This window comes from Lucilia cuprina, chromosome 2 (assembly GCF_022045245.1).
Source record: "Lucilia cuprina isolate Lc7/37 chromosome 2, ASM2204524v1, whole genome shotgun sequence".
Taxonomy (NCBI): Eukaryota; Metazoa; Arthropoda; class Insecta; order Diptera; family Calliphoridae; genus Lucilia; species Lucilia cuprina.
The window spans coordinates 14,819,727-14,837,165 of record NC_060950.1 but is presented as its reverse complement, the minus strand read 5'-3'; the positions used below and the strand labels follow the sequence as shown (position 1 = coordinate 14,837,165).

The 17,439-nt window shown below is 28.2% G+C and overlaps 2 protein-coding genes across 5 annotated transcripts; both read right to left on the bottom strand.

The window, feature by feature from the left end:
- LOC111679615 (androgen-induced gene 1 protein) lies at positions 1-15,707 on the bottom strand. Of its 4 annotated transcripts, none has more exons than XM_046953622.1 (4): positions 15,582-15,707; positions 10,807-11,091; positions 1,023-1,243; positions 1-955 (listed from the first exon to the last, which is right to left on the bottom strand). In XM_046953622.1, the coding sequence occupies exons 2-4, from the start codon at positions 11,002-11,004 to the stop codon at positions 631-633; spliced, it is 744 nt and encodes a 247-aa protein (XP_046809578.1). In that variant the 5' UTR covers positions 11,005-11,091; positions 15,582-15,707; the 3' UTR covers positions 1-630. The 4 variants fall into 4 exon arrangements, with proteins under 4 accessions (XP_046809578.1, XP_046809560.1, XP_046809570.1 ...); XM_046953604.1 differs by having other exon boundaries at positions 15,565-15,664; XM_046953614.1 differs by lacking the exon at positions 15,582-15,707 and having other exon boundaries at positions 10,807-11,105.
- LOC111678425 (protein amnionless) lies at positions 4,165-5,929 on the bottom strand. The gene has a single exon (XM_023439772.2). It carries the CDS (start codon positions 5,898-5,900, stop codon positions 4,308-4,310), a length of 1,593 nt encoding a protein of 530 aa, XP_023295540.2. The 5' UTR covers positions 5,901-5,929; the 3' UTR covers positions 4,165-4,307.
- Positions 15,708-17,439: the final 1,732 nt, after the last annotated feature.

The following is a 17,439-nucleotide window of genomic DNA, read 5'->3' as shown; positions in this document are numbered from 1 at the left end:
TTAAAGTTTTTTTGGTTTATCATTTCTTTATTGAATCTCGCTTGTGTTGTTTTTAATCTTTATTAAATATTTATTTTATAATTTATTACTTTAATGTGTCGAAAGAAAAAAAAAACCGAAATCAAGTATATTTTTTTGTGTTTCATGTAACTTTACGTGCATTTGATATGAGAAAGGTGAGTGTTCATTTGTTTTGTGATTAAAGAAAATATTTTATAGTATTATTTTGCAAAATTTTTTACTAATTAATAAATTTAAATACTATTCACTATATATATAGAACCAACACAATTATTAATTTAAAACATATGTATGTATAGATTTTGCTTAAACAATGCCTTTCAGAAATAAAGGCCATTTAAGTTTCTGCTTGATATATATTTTAAGTTTTGCTCTAAAATTTAAATACCACCTATTCAATATTAAGTTATAATATGTAATAAATGTTATGTCACAAAGCTTTTTTTAAAAATTTTAGATTTAGTTTTATCATAAGAATATTATCTTTTTGGTTTTTGTCTCACTTTATTTATCGATTTTGTCAAAAGTTTAGTTATGATTTAGTTAAAAAGATCTTAATAAGAAGAAAAGGCTGTATGTATATTGAAGATATATTATCTAAATTTTAATTTACTTATGTTTGCGTTGAGCCATCTTCAGTTCCTTCGACCAGACAATATTGTTCATAACTTCACCAAACATATACAAAGCCAAGGTGAAGACTAGAGAGCCCACAAAGAAAACAATACGTTGGGGTAATTGTAAAACTTCCAAAACGGGATACACCCAAACACCCGAATAATGTTTGACAATATGTAACCATACTAAGTAGCATAACATGAAAATGGAGAGACCAGCAATACCTTTAGCTCTGGGTGGATAAGCGCGGAAGGAAATGAACATTTCCAAAACAATAAAGACAACAATGTTTGTATGCATGATATGATTTAACCAGCTGTAATAAGAAAACAATACATAAGATTATATTAACATGTTGGTGTATATGTATAAATATCGCTCACCTAGGGAATACAGCATCTAAGACTTTAGGGAAGACTAGTTCACGATCAACAGCATATAGACCCCAAAATGTTATGCCAACATTTAAAGCAATGGGAAAAGCGAAAGTAGCCATCATATAATCTTTAATTTTACGTATTAAGGGCATTTTTTTGGGAGCAACTTCATTGCTACCCACAAAATCGTTTATTAAAGATATTGTATAATATAAAGCTTGAATAATCTGTAACGGAAGAAGGGAAAAAATAATAAGTAAAAGATTTAAAATAATTAGGAGGAAAATAAGAATACATACATTAAATATACTAAAGGACATTATCTATCTATCTATCTATCTATCTATCTATCTATCTATCTATTTATCTATCTATCTATATATCTATCTACCTATCTATCTATCTATCTATCTATCTATCTATCTATCTATCTTCTATCTATCTATCTATCTATCTATCTATCTATCTATCTATCTATCTATCTATCTATCTATCTATCTATCTATCTATCTATCTATCTATCTATTTATCTATCTATCTATCTATCTATCTATCTATCTATCTATCTATCTATCTATCTATCTATCTATCTATCTATTTATCTATCTTCTATCTATCTATCTATCTATCTATCTATCTATCTATCTATCTATCTATCTATCTATCTATCTATCTATCTATCTATCTATCTACCTATCTATCTATCTATCTATCTATCTATCTATCTATCTATCTATCTATCTATCTATCTATCTATCTATCTATCTATCTACCTATCTATCTATCTATTTATCTATCAATCTATCTATCCATCTATCTATATTTAAAATGTCACTAAATATTTTAAGTAAGCGATATTATTGAAAATTTAATGAAAAATCTGGCATCATTTTTTAGATAACGCTTTTTTTGTTTACAAAAACATTACTCTCTTTAGTAATGACAACTTATCAACTAAATAAATCAATTATTTATGGTTACATTACTTTGCAAAAATAACATATTTTGTATTTTAGAAATTTTCTAATCTTGATAATTTTTTTTTAATATTTAACCACACACATCACTCAAATTATTCATATTGCTTTATTCAATGATAATCCACAACATTAGCATTACTTGAGATTTATAATTGTTGTTCTTCTTATATAGAAAACAACAAGTACATAAACTGACCAAGAACACAACAAATGAGATAACACAGAGAAACAATTGTAGACTTTGCCCTGCGATTATAACAACTATATTTTAAAGTTTAAACTTTCACCTGTCTGCCATTTAAATGAAATTTTCCTTAATTTTTGTACACTTTTTACATACCGCATCTAGAAATGTTAAATATTTAAATTTGCCACCAAATGGATTGTGCATATTGCTATCGGAGACCGGAAAATGTACGTAAGTATGATCATAATAAATGGAATAGGAAAATTGTACAGCCGCCGTCAAGTGTACCAAAATACGTAAAGTATTATAAATGCCGCCATACGCTGTTTCTGCCACTGAATTAACTTTACTTTTTGCCATTTTGTTAAAATATATTTAATAATCTATTTTCAATTATTAAACATAGAAGACAATACTAAAAAATTTAACGCTTTATCCACTACCCCGAACAAAACCGTATTAAAAAGACTTCTGAAAACTAATCAATTTTTTGGTGGATTGCGGATTGAGTTAATATAAAAAACAGCAACAACAATATGCAATAATTCAAAGAGAATGATATGAAGAGAAAATAAAAAAAAACAGTATTGCCATTTTACTATTTTTAGAAGCGTACACATAGAAGGAAAAGTTTAGTAGTATGGGAAGTGGGTACATTTTAAAGAAAAATTGTAGCAGTTTTACAATTTTTTAATAAAGAAATTTTTTTCTAATTAATTTTTTATGTATAATTATTCTTTTTTATAAGAAAAAAACTTAATGTACAACATTTTAAAAATAATTAAAAAATATGTACATATGTATGTATTTCTTAAGAAGAATTGAAACATTTTGTGAAATGTGTTAATATAAAAAAATATACAGTGTCTATCATAAGTATTCGAATTTTGGTGTATTTTTAAAAGAAAAAATTTTGATTTTGTAAATTATTAAACATTTTGTATTATGTACAACATTTTGTATTCCCAAATGACCCACATTTAATCATTATTACAATCTTATACATAAAATAAGTCCTTGAAACATTTTCTATTAGTTTTAGAAAGATAATTATGTATCTGTATCCTTAACTAAATAATGTTAGATACGTACCACATGGTAGAATAGTTAAAATATTTACTATTTAAAAAAAGAACCCAACATGTTATTATGTATCATTAAAATGTTGGAATAGGGTGGAAAAGTAAACAAATAGGAAGTACACTTGCTTACCTATCAACAATTACGCGCTGACGTACATACATACATACATACATACATACATACATACATACATACATACATACATACATGCATACATATTTATTATTAAACTAAACTCAATAAAATATTGATTTTTGTGTTTAAAAATTATTCTATGGTTGAAACAGAATACCTATGTATTACTATCGAATAGGGGAATTACATGTATAAAGAGAGTTATATTACTTGCTAAAGCATGTTCTACTTCTTGAACTTGATACATTCATAATGTACATAAAACAACTTAACCAATAATCAATCGTAATTGAATAGGAAATTTGTCAATGTAAAATGACCTTTTGTCCGCTGGCAGAGGACACTTGTAAAACTTTTACAATTAAAACTCTTTTTGAGATAGATAGATAGATAGATAGATAGATAGATAGATAGATAGATAGATGGAAAGACAGATAGATATATAGATGATAGATAGATAAATAGATAGATAGATAGATAGATAGATAGATAGATAGATAGATAGATAGATAGATAGATAGATAGATAGATAGATAGATAGATAGATAGATAGATAGATAAATAAATAGATAGATAGATAGATTAATAGATAGATAGATAGACAGATATATAGATAGATAGATAGATAGATAGATACTAATATCCTACAATTTCGTTCTTTGACTTCAATAATCAACTTATTTCCGAGATACCAATTTTTATTAAATACTTTATTTATTTCAACTAAAATAACATTTAAATAATCAAAAAAAGCAGCTGAATCCTCGATGGTTAAAGAAATAGGTTTTCACCTTTATTTCAATATTGAAAAAGTCTTCGTATTAACAACTTAAAATTTATATTATATGCATACAAACATTTATAATGTATATTTCAATATTATTATCAATATTATGTATAAAATTATTATTCCTTAGTTTCTTGTTCTTCGTCCTCATCATCAGATGAAGATTCCAATTTAATTTCCGTCAATTCCTGCTCTTCTTCCTCTTCTCTGTCCAAACTATCGACGATATCAACACTTTCTATAACAAGCTGGGGAACTTGTTGAGCCACCTCTTTTTTAATATCTTCCTTTTGGCAATCTTCCATTGATTCCTCTTTACGAGCAGCAGCTGCTTGTGATGTTGTCGGTACTTCACCAAACATGGGATTATCAAAGGCTTGCTCTCTAACACGGCCACTTTCGGGATCATAGCCCATAGTAAAAGCATGTTTTCTAGTACTCTCCGCTGTCATTGTTTGTATGCTAGCTCTGGTATTATCGAAACGTGCAAAAAGATTATTCGACCTATTGACAAAAGCACGCCATAGACGAGGATCATATACCCAGCGGGGTACATAGTGAAGATATCGATTTTCGGGTTGGTAGTGAGCAAAGATAACCAAAGCCACAATGCTAACGAATATTAAACATAATAGAATCAACAGCATAGAACCAAAAGTAACATTAGGATTATAGGGACGACCAGAAAATTCAAAACCATATATGTGTTGAGGTTCTAATTTCAATTTTTTAGACCAGTCGGTGGTTTCATTTAGATATTTCATAAATTTTACACTTTTCTCAGAATAGCCATCACGATCTACAATGATGGCTTGCAAATAATTACCATAATTGTGTGAATTAATATAATTTACATAAAAGTCTATATCTTCTTCCAAAGATTGAGCCTTTAGACCGTTTGCTATAATTTCTCGCAGTAAATTTAACATATCGTTTTCACAGTATTCTACAGCAAATTTCACCGTAGAACCACATATGCCACAACAACTACCAAATGGTACAATTGGCACTAAACAGTGGGGTCGGGGACAGCTATCGATAACGTTGTGACAAATGGGTTCTGTGAAGGTATTGAAATCTCTATGACAGCCACAGACATCATTATGGTAATACTCGACATTAACTCCGGCTTGATTCTTAAACAGAAACTGTCCCAAGTCAGAATATAACAGCTCCTTTAAATAGTCTTTCGAGAGTAAAGAGCCAGCAAAACTCAATTGTCCCAGACGCAAATAGGGAGTATACTCTAAATCAAATACCATAGGACCAGTACTTTTAATAACCACTGATTCATTGTTGCACGGTACTCTCTCCATGTCCGGTATAGCTGTATTGGACTGTTGTTCCTTAGATGAACGCCATGTTTTAGGATCAAACCATTTGCGTACAGTTGGTTGCTTTAAATAGGCTTTACCTTTATCACAATCTCTTTCGCGTGACTCACCTCCTAGTGTTATGGTAGTTTCTGCTGGTAAAAGAATTGCACCATCTTTTGGTAAAATAAATCCACCCACATCTACTTTCATAGGTAGAGGTAATAAAGCTTCATAGGTTTCAGGAAAAATAACATTTTCCCGAGCACATGGCATATATTCATCTAGCCAGGCTGAGGCATCATTAAAGCCAGGATTATCCATTAACCATTTGGTAGAATGTGTTAAATTACAAAATCCTATTAAAATCAATACAGAGTATTGGAACGCACGATTCATGTTTAACCGAGACGAGTTTTAAAAAAGAACTAAACTGTTGTTTAAGCATAAAAATATTTCCAATTCTATACTAGATTAGCAATTGGGGGCGTATCATTTATTTATCTTTTCCAAAGAAAATAGTACTCATACGAACATTTGTATACATTAAAACCCTGCACAATTAATAATGCAACAATTTCTTCTTTAAAAACATAGAATATAGACTAGACTACAGACTAGAATATAGACTAGAATATAGACTAGAATATAGACTAGAATATAGACTAGGCTATAGACTAGACTATAGACTAGGCTATAGACTAGACTATAGACTAGACTATAGACTAGACTATAGACTAGACTATAGACTAGACTATAGACTAGACTATAGACTAGACTATAGACTAGACTATAGACTAGACTATAGACTAGACTATAGGCTAGACTATACACTAGACTATAGACTAAACTATAGACTAGAATATAGATTAGACTATAGACTGAAGTAAGATTAGAATATAGATTAGACTATAGACCGAAGTCGTGAGGAATTGCCGTGAGCAAATAACAATCAGCTGTTAAAATGACTTGTAATATTAGTTGCGCCATGGACTTGAGACTAGACTATGGACTACACTATAGTCTAGCTATAGATTACGCTAGACTATATACTGCTATTCTGTATATCAATTTGAATCGAAATTTTTTCCGTTTGCGAACTTAGGTATTCTACATTTCGATTCTAATCTCCGTCACTAAAATAAAGCTTTGAAATAGAATGGAATTTCATTTTTGTATTGGGATACCAATTTTTCGATCATTGCGTTACTGAAAGCGGAAACGTAATCGAAATGCTCAATAAGGGGGTATATATGGTTTGTTTTTAAGTTAAAATCGATAACAGCATGGCCCATAGATTGCCTTATATAGGACAACGTTGCGGATCACTTACTCCATCTATAATTTTTGCAAGGGATTAGTTTTAGAATTACTTTGATGTCTCAATTTTTTGCAGGGTATTTGACGTATTTTTATTTATATTAATTGTCTCATAAACACATTGCTTTATTTGTATTAACATTTCCTCTCTCTCTCTTTTTCGAATGTGTTACAAGATTGATTAATTTGAAAACAAATGTTTTGTGATTGATACCATTCCACCATACACTAACATTACCATCATCATAGGAAACAATTAAATATCTCAGTTGTTTATTTCTTTAACGAACCAAACGTTTTATGATCTTAAAAAGAAAATAAAATTTCAGAAAGAAAAAAACGAAATTATTTAAACATTTTTGCAGAAAAAAATGTTAGCCATTAAAAGTTTCTTTGAACATTTAGCTTTTTTATAACATAGGAAGAATTAAATGTCTTTGACTTGTTTATTTATAAAGTTTTATTTTTTTTTTGAATTATTTTTAACAAAAACATTTATAAACACAATTTCTTTCAACTTTTTTTTGTTAAAATAGCGCAAAAATAATAATAATAGGCAAATCATTGACCCAAATGTAAACAAGACGTAATACTGTGCATATTTGGTGAAATATTACAATTATCATAAGAATATTTGAAATGTTTCAAAATACATTATACATTTTATAAAATATTGTATGTGTTTACACAGATTTCACAGCCATTAAGACGCTTTGAATTGTGTGAAATAAAATAAATAAATAAACTCTTGTAAAGTAAAATAAACAATAAATACATTTTAATAGTTTTCTTCCATTTCTTAAAATTTTAAATTATTTACACTGGCTAACATAAATATAATTTTATAACCTATGTATATAGTCAACAAAGATTTAAATTTCGAAGGCACCTTAAGGGCCCTTCACACGATCACACTTTACGTACGTAATGTCTAATGAAAAAGTAAAATGAAATTCCATCCGTATTACAAGAAAGAGAATAAAAGTCGTATGAATACATCCCTGATCTAATGCGACCTGCTTGTTTTTTTGAATCATTTCAAAAAATGAAGAGAGCCCAACGACTGTCAAATTTTCGAACCGCATTCTCTCTCAATGTGTGATGGTTTCATTACATGTTGCGTTTAGACAATCCCATCCACACTCTTCTATATTCTAAAATTTTGACAGATCTTATTACTTGCGTGATCGTGTAAAACCGGCTTTATTAATACTGATTTCCAATGCATCCGAGTGAAAAAGCTCCTTAATCTCTTGCATCTTATAATACATATAAAAGCTTCTACAGAAGTCATTGAACGTAAGTCCTGGTTCACACTAGGAAACTTTTTTGGGAAACACACTGAGAAACATTTGTTGAGAAACTTTTGATTTTGTGTGTGAGAGAAAGAGATGGTTGATATTTCATTCTCTTTCTCTCACACGCAAAAATCAAAAGTTTCTCAACAAATGTTTCCCAGTGTGAACCAGGTCTTACATATTGCGTTTAGAAGTTCCAATCCGTACTCTTCTACACAAAATTTTGACAGATCATATTAATTATAAACTCGTGTGAAGCCGGCATTATGTAATCTCATAATAAAGTGAAACAGCTGTTTCCATCATATTTCAAAAAAGACAAAGTTTAATATTAGATTATTAGTAGTATAGGAAACTTCAATACAAAATATGTTTAAAAGTCGGTTTATTATTATCTTTAAAGAATAACAAAGTTTAGATATAAAAGTGTATGATAAATATTAACTTGGATTTACGTAAACGTTATATTGCGTAATCCCAAATATGAATTTAAAGGTAATACCAACTATCAATTTAAAAATAATTAAAATTTTTCAATTGTTTATATTTAAAATATTTAAATTAATTTAAAATACATTATCTTATCACTTTTATTGAATTTCCTTTTATTAAGGAAAATTCATTTAGTTCCAGATATTGGCGTGACCATTAAAAGTTTAATATTTATTATAATTAAATAATATTGTTTAGATAAATGTGCTAAGATTAAATTTAGTTAAACGTTATTTACTCTTGTGGTTACATATTATTTTTATTGCATAAATTTATCAATTTTATATTGAATCATATAATTGGAAATATTTTCAGAAAATATTTATAAACATACAAGGAAGTTTTTTAATGTTTAATATTGTGAGAAAACTATATTATTGGATATATTTGAAATCGCTCTTGATTTGATGAAGTTATCATTTAGGGCGGGTATTTCAGTTGGCAATCAAATGCCAATTTATAATCAAATTAGTTAACCTGAAAATAAATTGATTCTGGTGTTAATCCCATTTGATGTTTTTGAGTACAAGATTAAACTTCGCAGTCTTGCCATACAATGCAACAGAAAACGTCACTGTTTGTTGTCAAATCAATATATGTTTAAAAAAAAAGAAGAAGACAATATGAAAATTAATGAAAACTTAAATTTAAACAAAAAATACGTATTTTTAAGTCTCCCTAATTTAAACTAATAAATTTAATTTAAACTAATAATTTATTTGCATCAGCTGTTTACACTTTTGCCTTTCTTGCTCAAATTTAAACCACCTCCATTGAGCGCTTAAACTAGCAAAAGAAATTATTGAGTATTCAAAAACAACAGGATTAACTTTAATTTAATCCCTAATCCTTTACCCAAAGATTGGTCCTTAATGTTTATTTTAATAAAAATTGTATTATTTTTTTTTTTTGGCATCAGCTGTTTACACTTTTGCATTTCTTGATCAAGTTTAAACCATCTTCATTGGGAGCTTAAACTAGCAAACAAAGTTATCTAATTGTGTATTCAAAAACAACTTTCGAGGATTAATTTTAATTTAATCCCTAATCCTTCACCTAAAGATTGACCCTTAATGTGGCAACTTTTTTTAACCACAACCCAGCTAACATTTTTCATCACATTCGAGTCTCTCCTGCATTATTGAATTTTTATTAAACAACATCCCAGGTAACATTTTTGATCACATTCTAGTCATTTATGACTCTTCTGCACGATTAAAATGATCATATTTTTGCTAATTTTCTGATCATAAATGATGCCTTCGTTGAAAGAAAATAGTACTCCATACACGATTTTTATAAAAGAGTCTTTAGTGAGCACCTCCTCTGATCAGTCTTGACTCATTTTTTAATCATTCTGAAGTCAAAAATGTAACGAATTTTATGTCTGTTAAAGACATGGGAAATAAATTTAAAAACTATCATATTTTAAACACAAGGATGATTAATTTATGATTACTGTATATTTTGTTATTGTTTTTCGAATAAATACCCAGCTAGCATTTGGACGATTGTTGCATAATTAATCAGTAAACTGAGACTTTTTGGCCACATTTTGATGACTATTGTTTTTTTCAACTAATCAGTTTATGAACATATATCGGGATCATTTTCGAATAAATTTTAAAGCGCGCAACATATCACAACTTTTAAAATCAAAAGGAGTCAAAACAAAACTCAGTTTAATGATTTATCATCAAACAATCTTCTAAATGTTAGTTGGGATTGAAAAGCAATATATTTCTTTTTTGTCGAACTGTTTAAATTTATCATTTGAACATGTGGAAAATGTAATTACTAATTGCATGTGGAAAGCTCTATAACATGTATACATATGTTTCTTTTTATCGCTACCCCAAAAAAAAAAAACATAAATTTATGATTAATAGGATTTTTTGCTAATTTTCCAGGCAATTATTAAAATTAACTAAGAATTATGTATACCGACAGATCCCAAAAACAAATTTTTTCGAGAATGCAAATAAGTAAAATTCCTAAATGATACATTAATGTGTTTCAATACAAGTTTAGACCTATTCTCATCTATATGTCAAAATCATTGGCTTAAAAAACTTTTGAGATTTTACTTATTTAAAAATGTGAATGAGATCTCCATAAATTTCTTATTTCGATCTTGTTTTTGTTTACTCTCTTAAACATATTTAAATTTATTTCCGAAAATTGTGAATACTCACCAAACACCAATATGTTAAATACTGCACTTTTTTCTCCACTGTATCGGGAACCATTCTCTTAACTTCTGCATTTTTCAATTTATAACTTCTTTGGGTTTCAAACTTATGAAAATGGAAAGCATATACAAATTGGCCTAAAGCCAATAAATGTATGATCGTAACAAATATACGCGATTTATATAATTCGACTTTTGTCATTTTCGTTAAATGTTTTTTCTTATTATTATTTTCTTGTACGTTTATGATTTAGGCGCGCGTTAATTGGTTTTTGCTTTATTTCAAGATCTTTAAATGTAAAAAAAGAAATCTATAGTAATAATGTTGATAAATAAATTTCTGTTTTTTTTTTTAAATATTGTTTCTTTAATTGATCGAGACAAAAAAATGATAAAAATCTTTCTTATAGTATGTATATGAAATTTTATTGGAATGTCGATGATGAGAGTACAAACAATGCACACATACAGGATTTACACATCGTAGATGTTATTTAAGGGCACTTCACACGATCATAGTTTACGTACGTAAAGTCTCATAAAAAATTAAAAGAAATTCCATCCGTTTTATTAAAAATCAGAATAAAAGTCGTATGATATATATTTTTTGTGTTTACATGATTGGTATAAAATAATAACAAAGTAAAATGAAAACATCTGTTTCAAGTTTTTTACATGTGTTTACAAAAAAATATACATCCCTGATCTTTACGTAAAGTTTGATCGTGTGAAGTGGCCTTAAGGGGGGAGTGGATTTGATGTAACATACAGACTGCCGGTTCACACTAGGAAACTTTTCTTGGGAAACTTTTGATTTTGCGTGAGAGAGAAAGAATATCATTCCTCTCTGTCGCGGTACGGAGTTTCCCGTTATCGGAAACTTGTTTTGTTTTCTTATTCGTACAACAACTCAATGCAATTAACACGTAGTTTCTGAAACAAAAGTTTCTATGTGTGGACATTAGGGAAACTTCAAAAGAGAATTAAGAAAAAGTTTCCTAGTGTGGACCAGGTCTAAGTTTAAACAAATATTTCAAAAAGCTAATAAATCAAATTATAAGTTAATAGTTTAATTTCTAAAAATCATCCTTATATTATTTGTTTTAATAACACATCTTTTTTGTAATCCCCTATTTAAATTTTGTATATTATCTTCTTTACTTTTTTATAAAATTAATAATTAAAAGATTCATTAAATATGTTTTTAATTGTTTTTAAAACTTTTGAGAATTTCAAATAGTATTGATCAAATTATCTTAAATCTTCAATATATTATAAACATCTTAAACTATAGAAATTTTAGTCAAATTTGAAGTTTATTTTAAAAATTTCTTATGTCATCGACCTTTTAACATCTGCTTCGTTATTTAAGGACGGATTTTGCTGATTTTAAATAGCGATCTTCTCGAAAGCATGTCTAAAAGAATTATTGATGATTCGGATCTCGCCGATATCTGGGGTCCTCTAAAAACTGATTTCAACAAACAGACGGACATGGCTTAATCGACTTCGTTATCTACAAGGATCCAGAATATATATGTATACTATATAGGGTAGGAAAATGTTATAATAGAAATTATAAACAGAATGACAATCTTATATATACGCTTCTCACGAAAGTGAAGGGTATAACAAGTATGAATCTATAGTTGGGCTTGGTCGAGTATATGATAACCTACACCTGTGAATACTATGTAAAAAATGTGGATTATCTATATATATATAAAAGAGTAGCGTTATTGACTGACTGATTCATCATCACACAGCCCAAACGGCTGAACATAGAATCATGAAATTTTGACAGTAGATGTGTTTTTGGTTATGTAGATCCACTAAGGAGGGATTTTACGAAATTTAGACATTTACGGGTGAAAAGGGGAAAAAACGGGTAATTATCTTACACAATATCCTGTATCTTCCCTTAAAATGAGCAGATGGTTGTCTGGTACTTTTTTCAAATTCGTACTTTTAAGGGGTAAAAATGTGTAACAAAGGTGATTTTGGTACCTTTTTGGCCCTTTATAACTTTTGAACTAAAAAAACATAATCAAATTTTTCTAAATATTTTGGATACATCTCTCAAAATTATGAGACACCTGTTTCGTACTTTTTTAAAATTCAGTCCTTTTTGGGTGTAAAAGGGACAAAACTGTATTTATGGTACTTTTTTTTAGCACATTAAGAAAACTTTTTCGGTTTATTGAATTATTCATATTAAATTACAGACTAACTCTGTAATATTTATTGTAATAAAATGTTTGCTATTTCACTGGGTAAAAAGTACCAAAAAGGGGAAAAAACGGGAAAATTAATTTTATTCAAACTCATTGAGCCAACTTTTATGAAATTTCAAAAAGTAGTTTATTTACTCACACAAAATAAGCTTTTATTATATTATTTTGGAATTCGAGTACTAAGGCCTATATAGGACCAAATTCAAGTAAATTGTTTGGTACCTTTTTTAAAGCACAATTTTTCTGGAATAAATGAATGCAGATTTGAATCGTTTGAGTTTTATTTGTGATATATATGTAGATTTAAATACGGAACATTTTGTAAACTTATTTCTCGAAAAAGTATACTTCTAAGCGAAAAGGGGAAACATTGTACTCTCTTTATTAGTACTTTCCACTTAGGTTAACTTTATTCTACTTTTAGTACTTTTTCTTCCTTCAAATGATACTCTATGTATGTTCTTTAATATGAACTGAAAACACATGATTATTAAACATACACGGTCCTCATTGAATAAGATCCTTTAAGAGACAACTTTTTAGTACTTTTTCTCATAAATTGTTGTTTTTTAATTTTCTAAAATATTCAACCTAGGAACATTAATTTTAACATACATGGTCTTGACTGAATAATATTCTGGAATATTTGGTACTTTTCTATTATTCAAATGGATTCTTTATAATGGTTAACCGGAACACACGGTCCTTATCAAATGAGAATTTATTGAAAGATATCTTTGTACTTTTTCCGATGGTACTCTTTGATATTTTTACGATATTGAACATAGTTAGGGTAGCGAAGCACCCAGGGTATGCTAGTTTTTAATAATAAAACTTTTGTTTTTTTTTGCTCTAATTGTGTTATGGTTCTTAAGGGGACTTTGTTTTGAGGGCTAGGGTCAAATGATCTCCGATCATTACCAAAATTACCATTACCATTCAGATTTGCACAAATCTAAGTTGTGCTAATTTTGGTAGAACTAGAACATTTAAATAATTATGGGCTCAAAAGCCCTATTTGGGAAGAACGGTTGTATGGGGGCTACGTGCACTTCGTGGACTTCGTCCAAAAGAAACGTTTGTGTCAAGTTTCATCAAATTATCTTAAAAAATTGCGAACTGTTGTTTTTATTACATGGTTTACAGGGATGGACGGACAAGCTAAATCGATTCAGTAAATGATTCTGAGCCGATTAGTTGAGGTGGATATAAAAGTTTTTAAAATATTTCCTATTAAAAGAAATTCTCATACCAGATTCGTAATCAAGTCAGATCAATCGTTTAGAAAAGTAAAATTTAGTTTCTGTTTATAATAGAAAAAAGTTTGTTTTTAATTACTTGCCCCACTGTCTATTGTTCTAAGCCGGTCTTAAATGTGTGAGTAAGTATGAGTAACCGATGTTGTGGGTGAGAGTATGACAAAACAAAATGCCAATTTGTTTTTTTTTTTTTTAATATAACACATTATCTCATTTCATTTAATTTGTTTATATCTAATGGTTATATGAAATAATAGATTAAGTCGAAAATATTTGTTAAAAACAAACTTAAGTTTAATAAAAATAAAAAAAAACTTATTTGTTATGCTATGTTTACACGGTTATTAGATCTTACAACGTTGGCAGTAAAATGTGCAGAAAATGTCTAATAATACTGTCAACTTACATATTTTGTCTTGCTAAATTTTCAGTAATGCTTTTTTCTGACAACGTTGCAACGTTGAAAAATTTTAAGTTCAGACAATTATAAGACTTTTTAAGAATATTTTACTGACAACGTTGTAAGATCTGACAACCGTGTATAACGGATTTTATATAATTATGAATAACTTTTTTTGGAAAAATGGTATTTCTTAAAAATACCGTGAATTTTTCGAAAAATAACCATTATGACAAACTGAAACTGAATTCGCGATTAACGACTTAGGCGATTATTACAAATTATAAACAAAATTCAAGTTTTTTAAACTATTTATTTCATATTAATTAAAATCAAATAATATGAAAATTTGTGAACAAACATCGATTAAATTAGAAAATTATTCAAGCATAACAACACAAAATTTACATAATTTCTACACTTTAATAATTTATAGTACTTTAAAAAAGAAACACAAGATTTAAAAACAAAAAATCTTAAATGACAATTTCAAGAAAAATAATCAATATTTGTCACATATATTTAAGTATGTAAGTGTAAAGAAATGTGTATAAAAATGTGTAATGTAAATACACCTAGTATTTTAAAAAAGAAAAATAATAATAAAAAAAAAGTTTAAAAGTTTAGACAATATGTAACACTTTTTTTTAGAATTTTGAATACAAGTTGAACTTTTCAAGTGTTCATCTTTGCATATTCCTTTAAACAAAAAATATCCTTTTCATATTAAAAATCTTCTTTGTTTGTATATGTACATGTTTTCATAAAACAATTTCTTGTCACATATGGATATGTCTGTATGTATGCTTGAATAGAGGATGGTTTTGTTTTTATGATTATTGTATATATTTTTTTGTTCTTGTTGTTACACTTTATTGAAAAGTACGTTATTATTTTGTTTTTGAAAATTATTCCGCTATAACCGTACGTTTTTAACTGTGAATTACTACTGCGGCATATGAATCTGTTGGAATTTTGTTAAAGTTAAACATAACGTTGATTATTTCTGTGTACTCTGTACTTTTCTTTTTTTTTCTACGCAAAATACGACATGTAGTTTTAAATGAGTAAAATGAATAAGTCAGAGCATTTAAATAATGTTTTCTTTTGAAAGCAAACATATTCTTATTAGGGTTCTATAAATCGACTTTCGAATAATCGAACAATCGACTTTTTGTCGAAAAAAGTCGAAGTCGACTATTGTTCCAAAAAAGTCGATAACTCGACTATCGTCCATGAAAAAAGTCCAAAAGTCGACTTTGTAAATAAAAGTCGTAAAAAGTCCAAAAAGTCGAAAAGTCGGAAAAGGCGAAAAAAATCGGAAAAAGTCGAAAATAGTCAAAAAAAAGTCGAAAAGTCGGAAAAAGTCGAAAATAGAAAGAAGTCGAAAAAACTCAAAAAATTGCAACAAATAGAAAAAATATAAATAAAATTTTTTTATCAATAGTAATAATAAATAATAATATAATGTTAAATTATAAATTTACGCTTCTGGCTTCGGAAAAATTCCAAAAGTCGACTTTTCATAAAATGCAAAAAGTCGACTTTTCATAAAATGCAAAATGTCGAAAAGTCGACTTTTCGTTTCAACTATAGAACCCTAATTCTTATAGACAATTTGAGCTGAATCTTGACATTATGTTGTTTTGCAGCCGTTAACACAAATGGGAAACTTTTTTTTGGAAAACTTTTGATTTTGCATGAGAGAGAAAGTGAAAGAATATCATTCATCTATCACGCGGTAAGGAGTTTCCCGTACTCCCGAAACTTGTTTTGTTTTGTTATACTTCTCATTCGTACAACAACAATCAATCAATGCGATTAAAGACAGCTTTACACGATCATATAAGTAATATCAAATCTATTTTTTTGCAAAATGTATGTCAATGTAAATAAAACTAAGACATTTTAATCCGACTTTTTCATTCAGTAAACTAAAGGCGTGTTTTTTGGATAAAGATAATCTTCATTCTTTGGTTAAACCTGGTTTAATATATGTTTCGTGTTTTTCAGTTATCAGTAAAGTTACTTATTATCTTAGTTTAACTGAGTGTAATTGGCCAATTAAACTCAAGTTATAAGTGAGAAAACACAATTAACAAAAACAATAAAACAATGATTTCGGAAGAACAAAAACATAATATTTTAAGTAAATTGCAATTTTCTGATTTGTTTTGTTTCATTAATTATTGGTTTAAATGTTTATTTAACAATTTTCCAAAATTTTCCATTTTACAAAAGTATAGTTTGCAAAAAAAAAACAGCTGTTCATTGTTTATGTTTTAGAGTGAAAGCATGGCAATACTAACAAAGTTAACTGAGTTTAAATCTAAAACTGAAATTATCGGTTAAAGTCCGCCCAAAATTTGTTCCGAGTTTAATCTAACAGCAAGTTAAGCCTAGTTTAACTGATGAGTAAGAAACCCGCTCTAAGACAATAAACTCTTATTTAGGCTCTTTAGTCCAAAGACTAATTCTACTTAAAAGTACTTAAAAACTATAGATTAGTCATTAGACAAGTCAATATTTAAGACCATAAGTAGTCTATAAACTAGACAAAATACTAGTCTATAGGTTATTGTCTAATCTAAAGAATAGCCCATATACTACTTCAAAGAAAGAGACAAGCGACCGGAAAAAAAGTAAAACTAAAAAGTACTCTCTTTGTTCAATGTTGTCTGGTTATAATATATTCCAGGATTCATTATAATATCCTCTTCCGAAAACTACCTTTGTACTTTTGA